Genomic DNA, 26519 nt, shown 5'->3' on the forward strand with positions numbered 1-26519 from the left:
ATCTCAAAGGCTGTTCTTGTGTCATATTTATAGTCACTTTTAATTACAGGCAAATTAAGGGGTGGATTATGCAGAAATTTCTAGGAAAAGGGTGGCAACCTCTGGGTTGTCAGGTTGTTGCCATGGAAAGGGGCATTAATATGGAAAGCAGCTTCCTTCCTGGCCCTGTTGTAGCTAGTCCTCAATTTGGTCTGGTGTCCAAGTCCTGCATCCTACTCACTGCATTTTTAGGTTAAGCCAATATATAACCTTCATATATTGATTTATGACTTCGCTTATAATCTCTGACACCTCTGCCTTTAAAAACCCTTACGTATAAACAATTGGGGAGTTCAAGTCTTAAGCACTACCTGACCAATTCTCCTTGCTTGGGACCCTACAATAAATGCCTCACTTTCTTTCACTATAATCCTGATGTCAGTGTTTAGTCTTGCTGCACAGGGCGATTGAACCCATTTGGTTTGATAACAGCTCTTGAGAGATTGGAAAAGAGAGAGTCCCTGAGAGAGTGGGTTGTTATACAGTGAGCTTCCACCTCCTGTTTGGTCCCTTTTCACATGTATCAGCTTCCCCTTTGACCTTCTACCATGTTGTGACACTGCACAAAAAACTGTAATCAGAACTTGAGCAGATGCTCACTCCATGCCCCTTGAGCTTTCCAACGTGCAGAACCATGAGTTAAATAAACCTCTTTTTTAAATCCAAGCATACCTTGAAGATATTGGGGCTTCAGTTCCATACTACCACAATAAAGCAAACATCACAATAAAGCAGTTCACACAATGTTTTTGGTTTCCTAGTGCATATAAAAGTTATGCTTACATTGTACTGTAGATTATTGTGTACAATAGTATTATGTCTAAAAAAATGTACATGCTAAGAAAAATAGCTCAGAGCTGTCTGAGCTATGTGAGGTATGCAAAATTTATTAGGCCCGGACAGACGTGAATACTGGCTTCCATCACGCCTTTCCCACGTCTAAGGGTAATTGTTAAAGGCATTTTGTTCTTTACCAGCTGCCTCGCCCATTATCTTTATGTTCCTGGAATTTGTGATACACGGAAGAAAGCATAGCCAGTCAATAGCTTAAGTTTTTAAACTATAAATTCTTGGTAAACAAGTTAAGATCTGCCTCCTCTCCTTTCCTTAAAAACCTACTCTGACTGCTTGCTAATTGGAGTGTATATTCAAGGCAACTTGAATCTAAGCTCCTGAGTGGCCATTCTCAAGCACTGAGCCCAAATCAACTCTATACTTAATATTATTTTCTGAATTTTCTTAAAGTTGGCAACACCTTAATTAAAAAATACTTTATTGATCATGCTTATGAACATGATCAAATGAGAATCAACTTTCCTGTGTATGTGGGGAAGATATGCAACTAGTAATGCAGAAAGAGGGAAATGGGAAGAGGGAGAAAAGAGGGGCAGACATGGAACAAATGAGAGAGAAGGAAAGGGAAGCCGTAAGTATATCAAGGATGACAGAAAATAAAAGGCGGATAAAATTCAAACGAAAAAGAAAGGAAAACCCCAACACCCTCCAGGAGGTCTCTCTGAATCTGGACCACCGGCTCCAAGCCCCAAACAGAAATCTCCCAGACAGCTTATGCGCCGCGCGTCCGGCTGACATCGGCTTCCAGGATCAGCTCGCGGCGCGGTACTGTGACGTCACCTGAAGGGAGCACTTCCGGTCTTGTGCCGCCTTCCCAGGACCCTCAGGGAGAGCCGGCCGCCTTCCAGGCGGACAGGTGAGGTACAGCTTCACGAGCTCAGGGTGACTGCCCAAAGGAAGGACGGGTGGGCAGGCACGCGGGATCTGGCGCCTCTTCTGTGTGGTTCCTCGCAGAGCCCCTGTTGCCCTGGGCCAGATGGCCCGTAGCAGCGAAAATAATACTGTTCCGACAGCTCGCTAGTTAGGAGCCACTTGGCCTGGGTGTCCTTTGAGCTGCAGGCCGGGCAGTCGCTCACCCGAGCGCAGGAATGCAGCATTTGAACCCCTAAGTGCAGCCCACCTGTGAGGGAATCTTACGGCTCCCCCGTGGAGGAGTAGAGGCCAAAAGGTTGGGCAACCGGTCGGGAAGAAGTGGCTAGGAGGGGTCAAACTCTGGGCCATGAGTGTTCTTTGTCCCCAGCGTTTAGTGCTCACGCCGCCTTTTAGTCACGGTGAAGACCTTTACCGTAAACTCTCATCCTGGGGTCTTAGTTTGGTTTTCTTCCCCACGCAAGACAGGATGCAGATTGGAGCACTTTATTCCTTGATTAATTAATTCGTGTCTTCCCTCGCAAGTAGTTACCGGACAACTGCTTTGTGTCCTGTGTACCAAACACAAGACGTTGATAGTCCTGGCCGGGCGCGGTGGCTCTCACGCCTGTAATCCCAGCACTTTGGGACCCCGAGGCGGGCGGATCACGAGGTCAGGAGATCGAGACCATCCTGGCTAACACGGTGAAACCCCATCTCTACTAAAAATAAAAAATAAAATAAAAAATAAAAATAGCCTGGCGTGGTGGCGGGCGCCTGTAGTCCCAGCTTCTAGGGAGGCTGAGGCAGGAGAATGGCATGAACCCAGGAGGTGGAGCTTGCAGTGAGCCGAGATCGCTCCACAGCACTCTAGCCTGGGCGACAGAATGAGACTCTGTCTTAAAAAAAAAAAAAAGTTGATAGTCCTTTAGTTGAAAGAACAAATCTGTTTGGAGAAAGAGATACAACCAAAAGAAACCCAGAAGATTTAGAAGCATCTCCAGAATGTTTATTCTCAAAAGCTGTTTTTTAATTAAACTTCTTTATGAAACTATAAATAGGAGTGTCTCTGTTGTGTGTTTTCCCATTTTTCCACCTAAAGGTGAAAGGCTTGGAAACCTGCTAAGGCCCGTCTTTTCAGCATGTAGCATTCTAGGGCATAATCAAGGCAACACAATGGTGCCCATCTAAAATTTTGCATTTTAATATTTTGCTTTTTGATAACTTAATGCCTTCAGACTGGAGGACTTTTTCTTTGTTAAAATGTTGCTCTACTTTCAGCATTTTCTCCCTTGTAGTATTACCATGATATATTTAAGATTAAGCACTTAATTCTAAAGTCACTTTAAGTATACTTCAACCAAAGGGAAATTAGTGTATTATTTCTAATGAGTGTATTTAATATAGGTAAGTAGTTTGTACACTTATGAAATTCTTGGCATTAATTGATGTCCAGAAGCTGAAAGCTGCTCTCTGGCACATTTAAAAAGTGTGTGTGTGTGATTACAAGAAAGTTTGATGTCATAGTTGCCACCTTAGACATAGCAAAGGAGTTGTGCAAAACAAATTCCCTTTTACTAGTAAAGATAGTTCAGCAAGTTCATCTTGAGTGTAATGTGTGCTTTAGTTTTTAATATGTCCTCAGCAGTAGTCATGAATTTTATCTTCATTTAAGCTTGATTTTCTGGCCCATTTGCACAGCTTTAAGAAGATTCTCACTGGGGTTAGTGTGCAGTCATTCAGATAGCAAATATGGCAAAAGTAGGTGAAATGTAAAAGTCATTAAAAAAAGAATTGTGAAATTGCTCATGTCGCAACCATATCAAGCAGGAGCAAAGACAACTACACAGAATCTTGGTATAACATACAGTCATTACCACTTGGACTTTCTCCTACAATATTTTGCAGTTTGTTTTTTGGATTCTTTAGTGTTATACAATATTTCAAAGTTATATGTGACTGGGAAATATTGGAATAGGTATCAGAGGACTGTAGAATTTATTTTGCCATTTAAATGCTTATGTCCTTGAACAAAAAATGTAAACATCTTTGACCTTTAATTTCTTGTTCTATTAATTGCCTGCTTTTTAGGTCTTCTTAAGGTCTGATGAGAAAGGAAGAGAATATAATTTGCAAATGAAAAGAAGTTAAAAAAAAAAAAAAGCAGTGGTTTTATTGCAAGGGGCTAGATGGTGATCAAGTCAGGATATAGAAAACAATTATTTGTTATTACATGTTATTCTGGAGAAAGATGAGATGGATACCCATAGTTACAGCAGACTGTAAAAAAAATTCTGTTTATGCATCATCTGTTTATATGTTGACTTTCACCTGTATGTTTGCAAGTTTATATAGGGCTATGTGCTAAGATTCCCAATTTTCCCCTTTCATACCACTTATACCAATTGCAATTAAATACATATATAATTATTAATAACTTTTTTAAAAACCTTTTCGTTTTGAGATAATTACATAGTCACAGGAAGTTGCAAAAAACTTTACGGGGAAGTCCCTGTGTACCCTTAAGCCTGCCTCTCTCGATGGTAACATCTTGGATAACTGTGGCACAATGTTAAAACTGGGAAATTGGCATTGATGCAGTTCACAGAGTGTATTTCCATTTCACCAACTTTATAAGGACTAATTTGTGTGTGTACACCGGTCTATGTGTAGCTTCTTATAACTACCATAATCAAGATAAAGAATTATTCCATCACCACAAGGCCCCCTGATGCTGCCTCCTTATAGTCAAACTGTCTTGTCCCAGCTCTATCCCTAACCTGTGGCAACCACTGCTCTATCTCTATAATTTTGTTACTTCAAGGATATTGTGTAGATGGACTCATACCATATGTAACTTTTTGAGATCCATCCAAATTGTGTGTATCATGCATTCCTTTATTGCTGAGTAGTAGTCCATGGGATGGCTATGCTGCAGTTTGTTTAACCATTCATTCATTGAAGGACATTTGGGTCACGCTATTATAAATAGAGCTTCTATGAACTTTTGTGTGAAGGTTTTTGAGTGAACATACATTTTTCCCTTTCTGGGATAAATGCCCAAGAGTACAATTACTAAATCATATGGTAAATGTATGTTTAGTGAATTAATACTTGTTTAGCTTGTTGATATGGTGAGTTACATTGATTTTAAAATGTTGAACATAACTGGTATAAATCTCACTTGGTTATAGTATATAATTGTATATTTCCATATTCTGTTTGCTAATATTTTGTTAAGGTATAAGTACAGAGGTATGAGAGGTTAAGGTGTAGGTATGAGAGATGTGTTGTAGTTTTTTGCTTGTTTGTTTTGTACTGCCTTTGCCAGGCTTTGGTAGAGAAATAGTATTCTACATGGTTTTTAGTGATAACCCTTGTTTCATTATTGCTGCTGTATTAGTAATTTGTGTAGTTTTATCTTTTTCAGTGGTGATTTGCTGATTACAGTGACCTTTTTCAAAGAACTAGCTCTTTATTTCATCTTTGTCTATTTTTAATGTCATTGATTTCTGCTCTTTTATTATTTTCTTCCTTCTCACTTTAGGATTATTTTGCTTCTCCTTGTCTAGTGCTGTGATTATTAGTTTAAGATCTTTCTTTGTTTCTAAAGTAAGCATTTATTGCTATAATTTCCCTCTTGGCTTTGCTTTAGTTGCATCTCACAGATTTTGCTGTCTTGTATTTTCATTTCCATCCAGTTCTAGATATTTTAAATTTTTCCTTAGAAGTTTGCTTGACCCATGAAAATATTTGGGAGTGTGTCGTTTAGTTTCCAAGTTTTTGGTGATTTACCCATTGTTTTTCTGTTGTTGATTTCTAGTTTTTTCCACAATGATCAGAAAACATAAGCTGTGTAATTTTTAATTTTTAAGTTTGTTTTATGACTGCGGGTATGGTGTATCTTGGTGGATGTTCCATGTATGCTTGAAAAGCATGTGTATTCTGCTATTGTTGGTTGCAGTGTTCGATATGTGTCAGTTATGTCCTGTTCATTCATGGTGTTCTGTTCTTCTGTGTCTTCTTGATTGTCTAATAGTTATTTTTGTTGCTGAAGATCCCAACTATAATTACAAATGTCTCGTTTTTCCTTTTAGCTCCGTTGGTTTGGCTTCATGTATTTTAAATATCCATTGTTTGGTGCATATACATTTAAGATGTTTTCTTGATGAATTAATCGTTGTATCTTTATACAATAATTTTCTTTGCTCTGACGTCTACTTTATCTGATGGTAGTGTAGCCATCACTACTTTAAAAAGAGTAGTTAGCATGGCATATCTTTTCCATACTTCTATTTTCAACCTACCAGTGTCATTATGTTTTAGTGAATTTCTTGTAGACACTATATGCTTGGGTCCTTTAAAAAAAGAAACTACTCTGCCAAACTCTGTCTTTTAGCTAGTATAGTTATATCATTTACACTTAAAGGTAATTGATACGGTAGGGCTTAAGCCAGCCATTTTGTTACTTGTTTTCTGTTTATTTCCTGTTTTTCATATTTGTTCCTCTTCTGTTTCTGTAGGTTTCTTGAATATTTTCAGAATTCTATTTGACGTGTTTATAGTATTTTTGAGTATCTGGCTAAGTTAACCTTTTTTATTGTGCTTTATAAATTGTGCTTTAGGTATAACAATACATGTAACAACTTATCACAAGGGATACTTTTATTGCCTTTTGCCAGTTAAAGTGTAGAGACCTTACTTCCATTAAGGTCCTTTTTCTTTTTCCCTTTTTAAAATTTAATAGTTGTATTTTCTCTATACACCTTGAACACCACATCAAATGTTGTTATAACGTTTACTTCAACTATCAAATATGATTTAAGAAACTCATGAGATGAAGAATAGTTCATTTTATATTTACCATGACTATTACTCATTCCAGTGTTCTTCCTTTACTCAAATTAAATCTTATTGATACATCATTTCCTTTTTGTTTGAGAAACTTCTTTTAGGAGAACTTCCTAAAGATATGTCTGTTAATGACAAATTAGTTTCCATCATCTGAGAATGTTGTTCCCCTTTGTTCCGGAAGGGTGGTTTTGACCTATATGAAATTTGGCCTTGACAGTTCTTTTACTTTAATATTTGAAAAATGTGCCATTTCTTTCTGTCTTCCATGATTTCTGATGAGAAATCTGATGGCATTCAAATTATTGTTCCCCTTAAAGGTAATGTGCCGTTTCTCTCTGGCTGCTTTGGAGATTTTTTATTTTTATTTTTTTGAGACGGAGTCACGCTCTGTCGCCCAGGCTGGAGTGCAGTGGCCGGATCTGAGCTCACTGCAAGCTCCGCCTCCCATGTTTATGCCATTCTCCTGCCTCAGCCTCTGGAGCAGCTGGGACTACAGGTGCCCGCCACCTCGCCTGGCTAGTTTTTTGTACTTTTTTTTTTTTTAGTAGATACAGGGTTTCACTATGTTAGCCAGGATGGTCTCGATCTCCTGACCTTGTGATCCACCCGCCTCAGCCTGCCAAAGTGCTGGGATTACAGACTTGAGTCACCGTGCCCGGCCAGGAGATTTTTTTCTTTGTTTTTAGTTTTCTAAACTTTGACTTATGATGTATCTTGTATTTTTATTTTTTCCTACTTAAGGTTTTCTCAGCTTCTTGACTCTGTAGATTTATGTCTTTTGTCAAATTGAGAAGTTTTCAGCTATTATATCCTTGATTATTTTTTTCAGTGCCATACTTTCTTTTCTTCCTCTAAAACTCTGATTGGATGAATGTTAGGTCATTTGTTATTGTCCTACAAGTCCCTGATGCCCTTCTTGTTTCTTTGTCTGTTTTTCTCTGATCAGACTGAGTAAATTCTGTTGATCTGTTTTAAAGTTCACTGATCCTGTTCTCTGTCAATTCCACTCTACTATTGAGCCCATCCAGCAAGTTTTTAATTTTAATTAGTATTTTTTCAATTTTATAATTATTTTTGGTTCTTTCTTCTAAAACATTTCATCTTGCAAGGAGAGCTACTTTCAATATACATGGAATTTCTTGGAAAAGCATAACAGTTTTAGGTTATTTGTATATATGAACTAATGTTACTCAAGATTTTAAACCTTCTCTGCAAAATTACCTCTGTAATTAGCAGATGAAGCATGAACGTACATAATTTTTTTCTCTCTGTCTCAGGTAATTCCTTGTTAAAGGCCCTAATAAAAGGGAAATGGGGAAGGAAATGGAGAAGAGAATTTAGGCCTTGGCAAATTGAAAATCGTCTGTAGTGTCTCGCTGACAGGTAAAGTAGGAATTTTGAAACTCTAGAGAAAAGGAACCAGGAATGAAGATGGAATGAAACATTTATATTTACTTCATTAAAACTTTTAAAGTTGTCATATAGTTTCAGATTTAAAAAGCTCTTTCTTCCAGCCTAGGCAACATGGTGAAACCCCTTCTGTACCAAAAATACAAAAAGTTAGCCAGGCATGGTGGTGTGTGCCTATAGTCTCAGCTACTTGTGGGGTGGAGGCCGGAGGATCGCTTGAGCCGAGAAGGTTGAGGCTGCAGTGAGCCAAGATTGTGCCCCTGTATTCCAGCCTGGGTGACAAAGTGAGATCCTATCTCAAAAGAAATAATAAAAATAAATAAAAAACCAAAAAGTTATTTCTCCTTTCCTTCTTTTCCCTTGAAGAATACTGAAGATTTTATATAGTTGACAAATGAGGTAAATGTAAGAAAAAACAAAAATTAAGTAAAATGGGTAACTTTCAGTGGCCATACTTGAGATTTAGGTTATATTGACTGCTGAGGTTTATCAGTTTGATTCCTATCCCTACGATATAATTAAAAATAAACCATGGAGCCCCCCATTGTCAGGCTCACTGACAGTATAACATTGTGATTAAAAAGCTCTTTCTCAGTAAGTATGAAAAGTTAATGCATGAAAAAGAATATATGTTAATTTAGTGGGGGAAAAGATGGTTTCTGTATTACAGTGGTATTAGCACAAGTAGCTTTCCATCTGAAAGAAAATAAAATTGGATCCTTATATAGTGGATTAAAGGTTTAGAAGTAGAGATTAATAAAAATTAAACATCTGGGAAACAATATGTAAAATATGGAAGCCCAGAAAAGCATTAGCATCTGCATTTTACAAAGTTTTCTTACAGGCTGATAAGAAAATGATAAATAACTCACTTGGAACCTAGGCAAATGATATGAAGAGACAATTTGTGGAAAAGATAGTCTAAAAAGCTAACAAACATGAAAAAATGCTTAAACATGCTTGTAGTCAGTAAAATGCAATTTAAAGAATGAGGTATTTTACATCCAAAGACTGTAAGACTTACAAACAGTGGTATTGCTTAGTGATGATAGGGTTGTAGAGGGAAAGATAACTTTCTACATTGCTAAAATAATTATATTCTTTTTTTGAGAATAATCTGGCAACATCTATTAAAATTCAACCAGTAATTTCACACTTGGCAATCTGGCCTATAAAAACAAAAGCACTGGTAGATATGAATATATGTAAGAACATAGGTATTTAAGGGTACTTATTGCAGCATTGTTCTGAAAAAACTGGGAACGAATTGAGTGCTTGGCAACAGGGAGACGGTCATATAAATTGTGGTATATCCACATTATGGAACCATTAAAAATGAATTACTTATATAAACTCTTTGACTTGGCAGGATATCCATATGTTATTAAGTATGAAAGCAAAATGCATAGAAGTGTATATAATATGCTACTATTTGTCAAACACTGGCAACTCATTCATGAAAAAATGCATAAATGCTTAACATATATTTGTGTATAATTATAGAAGAATATGGAAGACTATACTAAGTAACATGGGTTTGGGAGAGATATGGATGGTAAGGAGGAGAGGTAGAATGGAGGCATGATGCAAAAGGTTAAAAAATTGTTTAGAAAAATCACAGCATGCATTGTATCTCATTTATCCATATAAGTGAAATTATATATATGCATATAAGAAAATTTTAAAAATAACATGAGCTCTGGATCTTTCAGACATTTATGGGTTCAAATTCTGACTTTGCCACTTTACAACTTACTAACTGTGTGACTTAGGCAAATTGCTAATGTCTTTCAATCAATTTTCTCATATTTTCTTGGGGTGGGAGGATGAAATAATAGTACCCATCTCATAGGGTCGTCATCAGGATTAAATTTAGATAGCATCTGTGAAGTGCTTAGCACAGTACCTGGCTTACAGAAAGCACTCTCAGTTATTCTTACTGTTGCCTTGGTTCTTACGCTGTTGGACATTTGTTAATATCTATTTTTAAAACTTTATCACCATCCTGCAACTTTCTTGAGACACTCCTCACTGGCTTACATTACTTTACATGTCTTAGTTAATGCCTATTTCTAGTTGTTCCTTTTTTATTTTGCTGATGTCTTTTTTCCTTACCTATGGATATTGCTCCCAAAATATAGCAGGAGTTAACCAAAGAAGCTTTTGAATTAGGGTGACTGGGAGAATAGTGGTTCTATATATGGCAGCAGAGAAGTCATGATGTAGGGTTTATAGGGTTGATTTTTAAAACAAGGAGATTTTGATATTTGCCATTTTTATGCATCAATGAGGCATCCAGATGAAAATGTTCAATAGCTGGAAAAACTTGACAGGAACTTAAGGAGTAAATATAAAGAATTCTCCCACATGGCTAATTCTCGAAGTGGATGTAATCTCCGAGGGAGAGCATATAGAGAAGTGAACCCAGGGCAGAAACTTTGGGAACAGGGAATAGGGGAGGAAAAGGTTCTCAATGAGGACTGGGAGGTGGCATAGAAGCCAAGATAGAGAAGTTCTTTAAGAAGCAGCTGGAGAAACTGTATGTCTACTTTGTTCTGTCTTGAGCTTTAGTTCTGTGGCTCACATTGTCTTCTGGCCTTGTTCCTTATTTTCTTGAAACTTAAACTACATTTTAAACTAATCCCAGCTTCCTTTCCTCCCACTAATTTCCCTTCTTTTATATTTCCCCTATATGTATGTGAGTAGCGCTTTCATTCCTCTCATCGTTGGCATCAAAATCTGTCATCCCTGCCCCTTTCCCGTCCCTGGTTCTCCATATCATTACCAAGACTTTAGACTCCCATTCACTCCTTTTTCATTCCTACTCTTGCCTACATTTGACTGATTATTATCAAAATAATCTAAAGAAGATTCTTTTGAAATAATCTAAAGATTATTTTGATAGCTTCCAAACTCTAGTGTAATCTTCTGTTTTTTCTGTCTTTCATAGTCCTCTTTAAAAAAAACTAGTTTAATCCAGTCCCTCTCCCTTTTAAATCCACCAGATTCTCTTTCCTACAACATTTTCCCAAACTGTTCTGAGGAAGGAGATGAGGTATTAATGAGAGAGATTAGTAGGATCACCATTAATGAAATATAGTCAAATCAGATTTTAGAAGGTCGTATACCTTTTTGGCACCAGGGACCACTTTTGTGGAAGACAATTTTTCCACAAATGGTGGGGAGTGAGGGTGATGGTTTTGGGACGAAACTGTTCCATCTCAGATCATCGGGCAGTAGATTCTCATAAGGAGCACACAACCTAGATCCTTTGCATGCACAGTTCACAATAGGTTTTGTGTTCCTGTGAGAATTTAATGCCTCCATTGATCTAACATGAGGCGGAGCTCAGGCAGTAATGCTTACTTGCCGCTTATCTCCTGCTCTGTGGCCCGGTTCCTAACCAGTTCCAGTCCATGGCCCGGGAGTTGTGGACCCCTGTTGTATACTATGTCCCCAGCTTCAGCATTCACAGTTCCTATCGATGTGCTTTGAAAAAGTTCCTCAGAAGTAAAGCTTACGTGCCTTTGTGTTTAACTTAACTTTGCAGATTGTGTTTTCCAAGGAAGGCCACAATAGTAACTCCCATACCACATGTGCTTTTTACAATATGACTTTGACACTTCTTCTACTGACCCCTCGCAGTAGAAATGTCAAAGTCATATTGTACAAAGAACATGCTGTCTTTGAATATTGATGGGCTTCTGTCTAACATGGAAGTGATGCTATGTGACTTTTGAGGGTAGGTCATAAAAGGATACAACTTCAATCTGGTACTCTTGAGACATTTGCTCTTGGAACCCAGCCACCATTTTCTGAAGAAGCCTAAAGCAGCCCATATTGGCAGGCCAAATGGAGAAGGCACTTGCAGGTGTTCCAGGCCAACAGCCTATGTGACAATAGCATCAGTCACCAGGCATATGAATAAAGATACTTCCAGATGACTCCTGCCCCCAGTGATCAGGTCACACCCAGTTGCTGAGTTTTCTCAACCAAGGCCCCAGACTTTGGATCAGAGATAGGCTATCTTTGTTGTGCCCTTTCTGAATTCCTGACCCACAGAATCCGTAAGCATAGTAAATGGTTGTCTTAAGCCACTAAGTTTTAGAGTAATATTTTAGGTAGTGAGAGTAACTGGAACACCCAATGTTTCCTGAGAATAGTTTATTTTCTGAAGTGTGGTAACTAATAGCTTGTGATACATGTTCCTTGGAAAAACTGTTTGTGGAAGTACTAGTTTTCTAAATTTTTAGCTTGCCATTCAAGGCCTTCATAGTGAACAGTAGGACAGCTTCAGTATTGGCCTGTGCATATCCAGCAAATCAGTCTCCTCCCTGAATGGTATTTTATTTATAGTTTCTGTATCAGTATTCTTTTACTCCTCTAGAAAGCCCTTATGTTTAGTTGCTATTTGATAGTCTGTTTTGTAAAGTGCCTGTTCAAATATTTTGCCCATTTTTCTATTGAGTTGTCTCTTACTGATTTGTAGAAGTTCTTTGTAAATTCTGGATATGTGCATGTTGGGAGAAAAATCTATATTTTATATCCTATGTGTATATATATATATTTCCCAACAACAGGCTCGTATTCAGAATACCATACATATGTGTATATATGTGTGTGTGTATATGTATAGTGTTCTCCCACTCTGTAACTTGCCTTCTGACTCTCTTAATAGTGTCTTTTGCTAAATACAATTTCTTAATTCTAGTGGAGGATGGAATTTGAAAGTATTTTCCTTTTTTTTTTTTTTTTTTTTAGATGAAGTCTTAAGTCTTACTCTGCCACCAGGCTGGAGTGCAGTGGCGCGATCTTGGCTCACTGCAACCTCCAACTCCCTGGTTCAAGTAATTCTTCTGCCTCAGCTTCCTGAGAAGCTGGGATTACAGGCACGTGCCACCAAGCCCAGCTAATTTTTTTGTTGTTGTTGTATTTTTAGTAGAGATGTGGTTTCATGATATTGGCTAGGATGGTCTCCATCTCCTGATCTTGTGATCCACCCTCCTCAGCCTCTTAAAGTGCTGGGATTACAGGTGTGAGCCACCACGCCCAGCAGTCTTTTCCTTTATGGCTAATGTTTACTATTACCTTGTTTAAGAAACCTTTGGCCACCCTAGGCTCATAAAGGTATGTTCCAATGTTATCTTTTGGAAGCTTTATTATTCACCTTTCACATTTAGATCTATAATATACCTAGTACTATATTTTGTCTATGATGTGAGAAAGGAGTCAAGATTCATTTATTTTCCACATCCAGTTGAACCAGCATGATTTATTTGAAGGACCTTCTTTTCCTTACTCCTCTGCAAGAACACCATTGTCATAAATCATGAAGATACATGTTTGGATTTGTTTCTGGATTCCCTGTTCTTGTCCACTGTTTTGTCTATTTTGTCTGTCTTTGTATTTAATAATGGTATGTTTTTATTAAACCTGGATATAGGGTAAAGTCCTCTAACTTTGTGGTTGTTCTTCAAACTTGTCTTGGCTATTATTATTATTATTATTATTATTATTATTTTGAGATGGAATCTCGCTCTGTTGCCCAGGCTGGAGTGCAGTAGCACGATCTCTGCTCACTGCAAGCTCCGCCTCCTGGGTTCAAGTGATTCTCCTGCTTCAGCCTCTTGAGTAACTGGGACCTCAGGTGCCTGCCCCCATGCCCAGCTAATTTTTTGTCTTTTTATTGGAGACGGGGTTTCACTGTGTTAGCCAGGATGGTCTCCATCTCCTGACCTCGTGATCCACCTGCCTCAGCCTCCCAAAGTGCTGGGATTACAGGCGTGAGCCACCACACCTGGCCTTGTCTTGGCTATTCTTGACTTTTTACACTTCCACATACATATTAGAATTAGCTTTCCAATTTCCATTTTAAAAAAAAAGGAAAGGGAAAAAAACCTGATTTGGATTAGAATTTTACAAATCTAAGAATTAATTTGGAGTTTATACTAGTGAGTCTTCCAGTTCATGAATATGGTTTGTCCCCTCATTATTTAATTTGTCTCAGTAATATCCAGCAAACCATTTAGCTTTCTGTGTAGAGGTCTTGCACATCATTTGTTAGATTTATTCCTAAGTATTTGATTTTTTTGATGCTGTTGTAAGTGGTCTCTTTTTTAAAAATTTTATTTCCAAATTGTTTGTTGCTGGTATATAGAAATATATTTGATTTTCATATATTGACCTTTTAGCTAATGACCATGTTGCATTCACTTATTAATTCAATTAGTATATGTAAGGATTTTTTTGCATTTTCTATGTATATCATCATGTTTGTGCATAATCACATTTCCTATCCAATCTAAATACGTTTATATCTTTTTTTGGTTTCTTATTGCATTGGCTAAGACTTCAAGTATAGAAGTGTTGATAGCAGACCTCCATAGCTTGATCCCAAACTCAGAGAGGGTTTCAATATTTTACCCGTAGTAAAACATTTACTGAAGATTTTTAATACTTGTATTATATGAAAAAATATGTATTTCATGTTTATATTTTATGAAAGATATCTTTATTTCTCACTTTTTAAGAATTTTTTCATGACTCTTGGATTTTATAAAATATTTTCTCTATCAATTGAGATGATTATATAAGTTTTCTTTACCCTGTTAATGTGGTAACTTAAACTGATTAAATTTTGAATATTTAAACAACTTTTCATTTCTGGTATATACACAATTTGGTTGTCATCTATTACCCTTTTATATAGCACTAGATTTGGTCTGCTAATATTCTGAATAGTTTTTGCATCTATCTCAACCTTAATTATAATGTACATTTTAAACTAAAAATTACAAAGAATTGCTGATTTCATAAAAAGAGTTGGGAGGTGTCCCTCTTTTTCTATTCTCTGGACAACTCTATGTAAAATTGGTATTATTCCTTCCTTAAGTGTTAATTTCATCTGGACCAAGAATTTTGTCTTAAGGTATAAGTCTATTAAGAGTCTTCTAGTCTTTTTTTTTTTTGTATCTGCTGGGTTCGGTTTTTTTGTTTGTTTGTTTGTTTTGGAATTTGTCCATGTCAAGTTTATTGGCATACATTTCTTCATAATATTTGTTTATTATTTTTTGATGTCTGTAGAATTTGGAGTGATATCCTTTTTTCACTTCTGATATTGATTGATTGTGCCATCTCTTTTCTTGAGAAGTCAAGGGTTTGCTTATTTATAGGTGTTTTCAAAGTAAAAACTTTTGGGTTTGCTAATCCTCTCTAATGTAAACTTTTTTTCCTATTTCATTAATATCTACATTATTATCGTTTTTCTATTTTCTTTATTTGGATTCATTTATTTTTTTTTTCTAATTCCTTAAGCCAAATGGTTCTTTTATTTGCAGCCTTGTTTTCTAATGTATGCATTTCAAAACTTTGAATTTTCCTGCATTCATATCTTTATCTGCGTTTCATACATTTTGTGTCATATTTTCTATTCTCTATTGCTTCTCTGCTTTCTGCTTATTTCTATATCAATTATTTTCTATATTTTATTAGTTTGTTTCACAGTCTTGTAAATTCTTTCAGTGGTTACGGATTTTTTTAACAGATTTTTAAAAAGTTTTTCTGACTTTTCTAATTGTTCTCAATGGAAGATTATTTGGGATATACAGATCACCAGCATGTTTCTGTTGGCTTGTAGGCCAATTTTTTAAAATGACCAAATAAAACTTCTGATACCAATTAAAAATTTTGTATTTCTGCCCTGGGCCTTTAAAAGTCAAACCTGCACTTGACCAGTCACCATATATTTTCCAAGTAGGTTTAATACTAGTGCCTAGGAATAGCACTAATGAAGGTTCAGACACATGCAAAGTATATGCTCTGCTGTATGTCATTGTGGCACAATAACAGAGTCCACAAAATTGTCCACATTTGATATTATTATGTTTAAAGTTTTTGGCATTTGAGGAAGTTCTGCTGTGTGGCATTGTGGGACAATAACAGTCCACAAAGTTGTCCACATTTGAGAATATTAGGTATAAAGTTTTTGGCATTTGAGGAAGTTTTAGAAGCTTCCTGTTCATCTTACATATGTAATAAATAATGTAAGTTATGATTAGATATTGTTGGTACTTTAACTTTGAAAGAAAACCATCTTATTACCTCTTTTTCAAGTTTTATTGAAAGATTGGACATTTAATTGAAAACTATTTGGACACTGCAACACAAACTTTAAAAAAATTATAATCTACAGTTCTTACATGAATAAAGCAGTATTCTTACCAAGTAGCCAAAGTAAAATGCAGACATTTTACTATATGCTGAAGCTGATTAAGATGTATTATTTATAACTCCACTTTCAAATATTTTATTTATTAGTACAGTCTTACTGTTCTCAATGGCTAACTTTATAATAAATATTGTAAGTATTTAACTACATAGAATCACTTAGTGTATATTAAGTATATATTTAAACATATAAATATAAATAAATCAGCCCATGACTTTATATGTTTATATTATAAATACTATAACAAATATTATAAATTTGAACCTCTAAAATTTACACTAGTCAAATTATCTAGATTTGTATGAGATTTAATTGGGAAAAAACCCTAGAAACCCATTAAGCAAATTAAAACCTATATTTAGGAAAATAGTCTTGCCTAAGATGTACAAATTGTATCCACGCTTGGTTGTTATCCAGCACAAGTCTTGCTGCTTACCAAAATTGATTTTATTAAAGATTGCTTATAGGCTGAGGCTGAAGGCGTGCCATTATCCTTTACCAATATATAATTACAACATGCCGTCCTTTGTTAATCTGACACTTATTTGAAGAACTGAACTACCTTGGATTCTTAGGTAAGAAAGAGTTTTAATTTTAGTGCCTCAGATTTTCCATTGCTGCTTTTACATGGGTGTGTGAGATTCAGAAATATGAGAGTGAAGTAAAATAAAAGATGCTTTATAAATACATGGAATTAGGTGCCTGCAGGGAAAGCTACACAGCAGCTAGCCAGCATTTTAATTCGATGTTTCTCAGCTGTATTTTATTTGAGGTGTTAGAGTTGTACTTTTTTGTTTTCCAATGTTTATAGACTGAGCTTGATTTTCATATCTACTTGAATTCTCATTGATTTTGTGGCTAATCAGTCTCCCAAGATGTCATTTACTTGAAGTTAAGTATTGATATTTATGATTTGAATATATTTAACAACTTTATAGTTAATAACTTTAAATTCTCTTCTGGTGAAAGTATTCAGTTTGGCCAGTGTCTTCTCAGTCAGTGCTCTAATTTAATACAGTGTTTACTGCTAAATCTAATATTGTTTCTAACACATTATAAAGGTCAGAACTTATATAAATATACTGTAGTTTGTGATAGTTTTGGAGATTGGGCTACAGTGGCATTTATTAGTGAAGTAAAAGATCAGTCCATAAGAAAAGATGAAGTGATACTTTATTTAGTCCATATATTTTTAATGGACAGTGGTCTCCACTTTCTAAGTGAGGATTTTTCATTTTTCTAAGTATTCTTAAGAGAATCAGTTTTGGACTTTTGGTTAAACATAGAGGTTAGAATAAATATGTTTATTTCTTCCTAAATTCACTAAATTGACAGAATAAACAATAAAGGAATAAAGAGAATGGAAGAGGCAATATAACATCAGGCTAGAGAAGTGAAATTTTAGAAATGTTAGAAAAGAAATGCATAAATTATAACCAACTTAGAGCAGTTTTGATGGAACTTAATATTTGATCATTATATTGAGTTACAATTTATTTAATTATTCCTTAATATTGAGTCATATATATAATTTTTTTAGTGTCTAATAATGGGTTATCATAATTAACCATTCATCTATCAATTACCATTTAGTTTTTTCAGCTTTTCATTGTTACAATTGGCATTCCATGTATCAGTCTTAAAATATTTTGGGTTTTTTTCAGAATGGAATGACTGAATCAAAGTTTATACCTTTTATGAGTATTGATCCATGCTGCCAGATTGCTTTGCAAAGCCATTTTTATTATTACCATCAATGTGTGGAATTTCTCATTTCACTACTTCCTAGCCAGCATTGCATTTGCCTTAGGATGTTCAATCTAGGAAGGGACACATAGCCCTTGCATCAATTGCTTGTCTGTGGTGCTGTGGGAAAGTGTGGCATGACATGAGATGACAAATTTTACCAAGTAGAGCTTAGCTGTGTGCCTTTACCACTGCCACCTTATAATAAAGACAGATGCTGTGAATTTAGAGGAAGAGGTGATTTCCCTTATTTACCTGGGGTGCTCAAGGAAGGATTCATGTAACAAGTAGAATTTGAGCTGTGTATAATGAGGGAAAGATTTATAAAGAAAAATTTGCACAGACACATGAGAGGTGTATCAGTCTGGATCAAACCAGAAGACAGAAGCCACATAGTAACTAAAATTGTTAGTTTAACTTAAAGAATTATTAGGGTATGATAGGAGAAAAACTATGAAGTCACTCTATAAAGAGAACTCCAAAAGGTACCCTAGGGCTGAGGAAAAGTACCCAGTGAAGGATGGAATTGAAATGAGATTCAGACCTCATTGAAAGTGTGGCTATAGCCCATTGGATGGTAGAGAAGTTTGCTGGGTTGTCTGAGCCAAAGCTGGTGCACACAGTGTCAGCCGGTGAGTTAAGACTGGTAGGACAGCATGCAGAGGGAATCGGGCAGTGCAGCAGGGCCACAGTAACAACCCTTGGGGTGCAAGTGAGTTGAGGTTGGCTAGTGAGTAGAAGGAGTTGGAGCACCACTTTAGATACCACTGGAATTACAAATTGGAGAGGCCTTCCTGTGTAGCAATCTGGAGCACTGCTGTGTACAGCTTGGGGCAGGGCAATATACCAAGCTGCTGTGTGGAACAAAGGTCAGGTGGCTGACTGGCCAAGCTGGTGCATGTGGGCTGAGGAGAGGGGATGGGGAGTAGCCACCTGGTCTGGGGCTCCTGGATATAGTGCTGCTGCTGCCTGAGTAGAGAGCTGGAGAAAGAAAGCACACAGCAGCTAGCCAGATGCTGGAGAAAGCTTTCCCCTGTAGGCACCTAGTACTAGAGCAGTGTTGTTTTTCAGCCTTGGCATTATTGACCTTCAGGGCTGGATAATTATTTGTTGTGGGGAGCTGTCCTGTGTATTGTAGGATATTTAGCAATATCCTTGGCCTCTATTCACTGTATTCCAGTAGTTCCCCAAGTTGTGACAATGGAAAATAGCTCCAAATATTGCCATATGTCCTCTGAGGGCAAATTATCTCTAGTTGTGAACCACTGCAATAGAGAAATCTCACAGCGGTGGAACAGTGGAGGGGTAAAATATAAGCTCTCCAGAAACCTGCTGAGAAAACTTCCTTCTGCAAAACCTCTCCAGTGCACTCTATTGACAGAGCTTAGCATCATGTCAACTGGCAAAGGAAAAATATTTTAAAGGCCCAGATCCACTTTTCCAGATAAGACAATGAAGGATGAATTTGGAGTAGAGAGGCAATAAACTGACAACTGTACAAAGTGCAGTTATAGAATTAAATATGGTTGGAGAATTAAATATGAGCAAAGTTGTAGAAGCAGAAAAGCATAGGGGCACTAGGGAAATTCAAGGACAAGAAGACTAAAGTACAAGGCTGATGTAAAGTGGTAAGAGGAGAATAAGCTAGAAGGGCCCTTTGAGTCTTAACTCTGGAGTGCTTTGAGTGAGTGGAGGAGAGGGGAAGAGAAAGACAAAGACCAGTGAAGGTTTGAGATTTGGTGCTGTCAATAGAGGAGGAAGGCAGAGGTAGCGGTGGAGGAGTGATAGAAATAATTGGGGCCTACATTTTTGCACATAACAGATTACTCAGGAAATGGTTTGTGATAGTATATCCTGGGTTTTTTTTCCCACCTATCCATTTCATAATTTAATGTAGTGCTTTAATACATAAAATATGCTTATTGGGGCTGGATGTGATGGCTCATGCCTGTAATCCCAGCACTTTGGGAGGCCGAGGCGGGTGGATTACCTGAGATCGGGAATTCGAGACTGACCTGGCCAACGTGGCAAAACCCCATCTCTACTGAAAATACAAAAATTAGCCAGGCATGGTGGTACATGCCTGTAGTCCCAGCTACCCAGGAGGCTAAGACAGGAGAATTACTTGAACCTGGGAGGCAGAGTTTGCAGTGAGCCAAGATCATGCCACTGAACTCCAGCCTGGGCAACAGAGGGAGACTCCGTCTCAAAAAAAAAAAAAATATATATATATATACACACACACACACACACACACACACACGGATATGTATATATAAATATATATACACACATACGCACACACATATCCACACACACAGAATTTGGGACAAGAGAAGAGTAATACGAGGAAATAAGAGACTATAGGGAGTTCATTGTCCCTCTTACTCTTCTATGGGGAGAATGCAAGGGCAAGCCAGAACCTCTGCACTTTCTCACCGGGTGAAAGTAGGGGAACATGTCTCATGGTAATGCACAGAGCTAAAAGAGAATTCCAGCAGAGGGAAAGTGGAAGGTACGGTTTTAACTCAAACGCCTCTATAGTCTTTTATTTTGCCAAGGATATGTCTCCTCCTTTCTAAATACTCTTGTGGTTTGTTTTGCTTGTCTTGCAATCTTATAATCCAGCATCACTGAATGGTCTTAAAGTTTCCCAGATGTCCTTGTGGCATTTCCTTCTAGGTATATTGAAATTTGCCCTTTTTTATTCTTGAATTTTGTCCTTGGCTCAAGGTTTTACATTTTACTGACTCTTCATACTACTTTTCTCCCCTTATTTAGAAATGGACTCAGAACTCAAGGAAGAAATTCCTGTGCATGAGGAATTCATTTTGTGTGGTGGAGTCGAAACCCAGGTTCTAAAATGTGGGCCCTGGACTGACCTCTTTAATGATCAAAGTGTCAAAAGGCCTAAGCTGCTTATTTTCATTATTCCTGGTGAGTATAAAAGTCTGGATGAGGAGACATTTTGTAGATACTCATAACTATGTCTGATTTTAAAGTATAGAGAATTTGGTAAATATAGAAAACCTTGGAGAAGGAATTAAAATCGCTCGGCCCATTGTTAACAACCACCCTTAATATTTTGATGGCTGGACTTTGTGTTTTTCTTCTATGTATTTACATTATGTTGTCTGTTATGTGTGTGTGTATTTGTGTGTGTGTTTGTGTCACAGTTGGAAGTATATACAAGATATGCAGTTTTGCAATGTGGTTTTTAAAGCATTTCTTAATATTTAAAACTTCATCAATATTTTTGCCAGTTTTCTAAACTTTTTCTGCCTCATTTCAACATGATTATATGTTTATTATAGAATATTTGGCTGGGTGCGGTGGCTCACGCCTGTAATCCCAGCACTTTGGGAGGCCAAGATGGGCAGATGATGAGGTCAGGAGAGACCATCCTGGCTAATGTGGTGAAACCCTGTCTCTACTAAAAAACAAAAAATTAGCTGGGCCTGGTGACACATGCCTGTAGTCCCAGCTACTTGGGAGGCTGAGGCAGGAGAATTGATTGAACCTGGGAGGCAGAGGTTGCAGTGAGCCAAGATCACGCCACCATACTCCAGCCTGGGCAACAGAGCGAGACTCCGTCTCAAAAAAACATTTAAAAAAATAAAAATTTTTAAAAAGTAAAAATTAAAAATTAGAATATTTATTCTGATGTTTGGCAGCTGAGTAACTTTTGCTAGATCACTGTCAATAGAATGTTAGGGACAGATGCTTGAGCAATGGCAGGTATTCGAAATGCATTTTAAATTGTGAGTTTGAACATACATGTTTATTCTTATTCTGTGAATTGTCAGTTTGAAACCCTTGCCCATTTTTCAATTGTGTTTTAGTGTTTTCCTTATTGATTTTCAGTTGATTCTTACACAACTGTAAAATTGTGTTATATCTGTCATATTTGACATCATTTACAATGTTTATTTGGTTGTATATAAAGTATCATTGTTATGTGGCCAAAATGCTAAGTCTCTTCCTTTAAGACTTCAGGGTTTTATGAGTTTCTTAGAGAGGAACTTTCCTCTCTAAGAAGGAAAGTTGGCTTTCCTACTCCAAGATTATAAAACAATTCTGCCATATCTTCTAGTGTTTTTACAGTTTCATTTGTGATCTTGAAATTGATGCATCTAGATTTTAAGGGCAGGGACTGAGGAAGGGATCTAGTTTTCTTCTCCCTCTCCTTTGATGGCTTATTGCATGGTCCACAACCATTTATTATATAATCTGCCTTTCTCCTACTGGCTTACAATGCTGTGTCATAAAGTAGGTTATCCTGTGGCTGGGAGTCTCTTTCCATGTTTTTTGCCTCTTCATGTGTTCTTCATGTTTTTTGGTAGCTGCAGTTTTATGATACTTTTACATATGTTTTGGAACTTGTTCATTTTTATTCTTTTCCAGAATATTCTTTAGCTTCTTTTCTTTTGGCTGCAGAATATATTTTTTGGCTTCATTAGGAGGAAAAAAAAAAGCTTAAATGATCTTTAAAGTCAACTTTCCTAAAATTGATCTCATAAAGACAGAGAGTAGAATGATAGATACTAGAGACTGGGAAGGGTGCAGGGCTGGGAGGAGGGATGAAGAGGTAGGTAAACAGGTACAAACATACAAGTTAGATGAAAGGTATAAGTTCTATTGTTGGAACTTATTTATACCAACAGAATTGGCATAGTCAGCAGAGTAGACTGACTATAGTTAACAGTAGTGTCTTGTATTGGTATAAAGTAGCTAGAAGAGAGGCCTTGGATTTTTCTCAACACATAGAAATGATAAATACTCAAAGTGAATGTACTAAAACACCCAGACATGATTGTTACATGTTCTATACAGGTAATAAAATATCACATGTACCCCATGAATATATAACATAAATATCAATATATTTAAAAAATAAATAATAACCAAAAAAATCAGCTTTTCTAGTTCCAACAGATGTTCTCAGAGGCAACCACTTTTAACACTGGTATATTCCTGTGATATTTACTCCACATTCCTTTATGTTTTATTTATTTATTTATTTATTTATTTATTTATTTTTTGAGACAGTGTCTCACTCTTTTGCCCAGACTGGAGTACAGTGGTACGATCTCAGCTCACTGCAACCCTCTACCTCCTGGGTTCAAGCGATTCTCCTGTATCAGCCTCATGAGTAGCTGGGATTACAGGTGCCTGCCACCATGCCTGGCTAATTTTTGTAGTTTTAGTGGAGACAGGGCTTTACCATGTTGGCCAGCCATGTCTCGAACTCCTGATCTCAAGTGATCTGTCTACGCCAGCCTCCCAAAGTGCTGGGATTATAGGCGTGAGCCATCGTGCGTGGCCTTTACTCATTTCTAAATGAAATACTTGTATTTCTTCTTCTTGAGTTGTTTTTTGTTTTGTTTTGAGATGGAGTCTCTCTCTGTCGTTTAGGTTGGAGTGCAGTGGTGTGATCTCAGCTCACTGCAACCTCCGCCTCCTGGGTTCAAGCAATTTCCCTGAGTTTTTTAATATTAGATATTATCTGTTATCTTCTTCCATGAAAGAAAAAGGTTAGCTTTCTTATATTTTCCCTTCTCCATACACAGTCATATACCCCTCCTTCTCTATCTTCCTAGTATGGGAATATTGCAGTTTTTTGTTAGGTCAATATTCAGTGTTTTTATTATTATGACTATGTATTATATTATGTATATTGTATTGTATCATATTATACATAGCTAAGCCTATAGGGAATTATGCATGCTTTTCCTTTCTTATATATTTTTTTTTGTTTTCCCTGGGTTAATGATGTTCTGGGTTTTTTTTTGCTTAGTTTTTTGTGCTTCAATCACTCATTTATCCTAGAACTATTCTCTAGAAGTGAAAAAAAATCCTTTCAGTGCATTTGAGTCATCAGTCAGTTTTCGGAATGCTCTGTCCTTTGGCTCCTGTCTGGACTGATTGCTCCCCAGGCCTGCTGTACAGTTGCCATCCTGGGGACTTCTGTCACTTTCTCCCGGCTTGGATCTCCCGTTTCTCAAATCCCACATTTTTATCTTTCTTAGTTTATTCTCTTGTTTTTGGTAGAGCGTGCATCTTCTAGTAGCTTCATTAGAAGAAGTACAAGAGAAGTAACACGGCATGCTGGAAAGTGTCTTAGACTCTAGGTTGGAAATAGTTTTTCTATAGGAGGAAAATGGAGGGCGTTAAATAGAGGGCATTAATCATTGTTTTCCAACACTCAGAGTTGCTTATAAGAAGTATTGATATCATTTTCTGATTTTCGCCTTTTGTATGTGAAGCTTCTCCACCCACATTTTGGAGACCTTTTCTTTGTTCTGAGATTCTGAAATTTATCAGTGAAGCACATTGGTGTGAGTGTTTTTTCATACAATGTACTTGGGTTTTGGTGGGCCCTTTTAAGCCAGAAACTCATTTCATTCTAATAGCTCTTTGTTTTTCTTTTCTTTTTTGTAGTCTCATGTTTAATGGATGCAATATCATTTTCTTTTTTTTTTTTTTTTTTTTTTTTTTTTTTATTTTAAGAATTTTCACTGTGTTCCTTTTTTTTTGTTTGTTTGCATTAGTCTTTAGTTTTCCTCAAATGCCTGGCAATCCTTGACTATCCATTCATGTTTAAGAGGAAGACAAAAAACAAAATGGAAGCTTTGTACTCAGAGCTGGGGCTTATCCAGAGGTGTGTCTAGGGTAATTTGCCATCCTAGCTTGCCGAGGACCAAGAGGTTTTCTAGGACATAAGACTTTCAGTACTAAAACCATGACAGTCTCAGGCAAAACAGAGGGGTTGGTCACCCTAGGTGGGCCTCATTCTAAGGTGATCAAGTAAGGACCCAGCATTTCATTAAGGGATTTCCAACTTTGAGTGTCTGAAAGCTCTTTCTTTTATTGTTCAGTTTTCCTGGGGAGGAGTCTTTCAGGCTCCTGTTTGAGGAATAGAAACCTGTCTGTTAAAGTTCAGAAAGGAACAGGGGAAAGGAGGTGTTGGGAGTTTCAGTGTTTGATTATGCCTAGTCCAACCTCTTCTCAGTATGGTACTTCCATTCTTAGCTGGACTAAGATTCCTGATCCAGAATTTCTCTTTGTTTTAACCACTTCTGGGAATAAACTATTCTTCTGCCAGGATGTAACAGTCTTTCTGGAAGTCAGGCCAGCAGCATCTATTAAATAAAAATACACGTACTTTTCCAATAGTAAAGGAGAGTTTGAAATTATAGGCATGGCAAGTGCTGGTTTGATGGAGCAGAGATTGGAATAGCATATAGCATAGGATAGAGAAAATAAGTAGAAACATTATCTTCAACTCGCGAGGGGATATCCTTCTAACGCTAGAAAGAAGGAGGTGAAATTGGTTACTAAAATGAAGAAGTGTAAAGGCATATCAGAGGGAAATGAAGTCTCCTGCTTCCTGACCACTGTTTTCTCTGTTGACAGTTAAGATCATGTTTTGAATGCTAATCATTTCTAGCTTATGAAAAGATCTAGGCCTGTTGTTCTTAAAGTTGGTGTCAGGATCAGAAGTATTGCTTGAGAACTTTAAAAATGCAGTTCCTGGGCCCTATCCCTGACCTTCTGAACCAGAAAGTCTGGGGGTTGGGCAATCAGTGTTTTAACAAGCCCTCCAGGGGACTGTGATATGCATACCTGATCCAGGGTGGAGTCATGGGAATGAGTTGTTTAAGTTTAATGTAGGTGAAGTTCTTTGGATTTGATCATAATAATGATCATGGGACAAAGTTTTTGACTCAGTCAGTCTAACTGGATTTTGAAATATCCTGACGTGACATGACAAGTGAAACTGTCATTTAAGGGTCAAGGCTTTCAGGCAATGTGTGAGTGACTAAAAAGTTGATAGATGGAAATGGATGGCTTGAGTCTTAAAGGAGAAGAGGTTGTTCTAATAGTGAGGTGAAATAGTAAGTGGGACAGACAACCCACCCACTTCCCCACTTGGGGATAGTATTTATTCACTCACTCTTTTATCCCAGGTGCTAGGAATGCTGTGTTGCATTAAGTCTTTTCTCTGATTGAGTTATATGTGGTGTTAGAGAAGAGTGACTGAGGTCTCTGATGAAGAGGATTGAAAGGAAAACAGCCCATTACAGGGGAGAGCCAGATTTCAGATAGGTCAGGAGATAAAGGGAGCATTCAGTGAAGACACTGAGGATGGAGGGAAGCATAAAACATTTGTAGTTTGACAGTCTCATTGTTTATAGTGCTTTGACATTTCCAGATCACATTTCATTTCCTAGTGTTCTTTTATGTTTGCCCTGTTCATTAGTTTGTGGGATTTAGAATTGTATTTTCTTTTTTGGCAGTTTGTTGGGGAGCTAATCTATTTACACTGTGGGAATAATCAGGATAACAGTATTTCAAGGATTGTGAAGCCGTTATCACACCATGTTATGTCCATCCCTGATAGATTGACATAACATTTCATTTTAAATCACATTGCTTTTGCAGCTAGCAAAATTAATTCTTCACTTCTAAGTTAGTGATGATAATGGTGAGTGAGTGATCAGATTGAAGAACTTTTAATTTAGTTTCATTTTTTCCA

The 26519-nt window shown here is 37.0% G+C and overlaps 1 protein-coding gene across 6 annotated transcripts in view; it reads left to right on the forward strand.

Annotated features, from left to right (window-relative positions):
- The first annotated feature begins 1656 nt into the window (after nucleotides 1-1656).
- LDAH (lipid droplet associated hydrolase) overlaps nucleotides 1657-26519 on the forward strand; it is a 171492-nt gene continuing 146629 nt past the window's right edge. For 2 of the 6 annotated variants that reach the window (XM_011971398.1, XM_011971400.1), the window contains exons 1-2: nucleotides 1657-1750; nucleotides 20762-20917. In XM_011971398.1, coding sequence (XP_011826788.1) covers nucleotides 20764-20917 — 154 coding nt within the window. In that variant the 5' untranslated portion in view covers nucleotides 1657-1750; nucleotides 20762-20763. Of the gene's footprint in view, nucleotides 1751-20761; nucleotides 20951-26519 lie in introns of those variants that run through there. The other 4 variants (XM_011971401.1, XM_011971402.1, XR_001005071.1 and 1 more) reach the window with 3 other exon arrangements.

The sequence above is a fragment of the Mandrillus leucophaeus genome, unplaced genomic scaffold, assembly GCF_000951045.1.
Source record: "Mandrillus leucophaeus isolate KB7577 unplaced genomic scaffold, Mleu.le_1.0 Scaffold122, whole genome shotgun sequence".
Lineage (NCBI taxonomy): Eukaryota > Metazoa > Chordata > Mammalia > Primates > Cercopithecidae > Mandrillus > Mandrillus leucophaeus.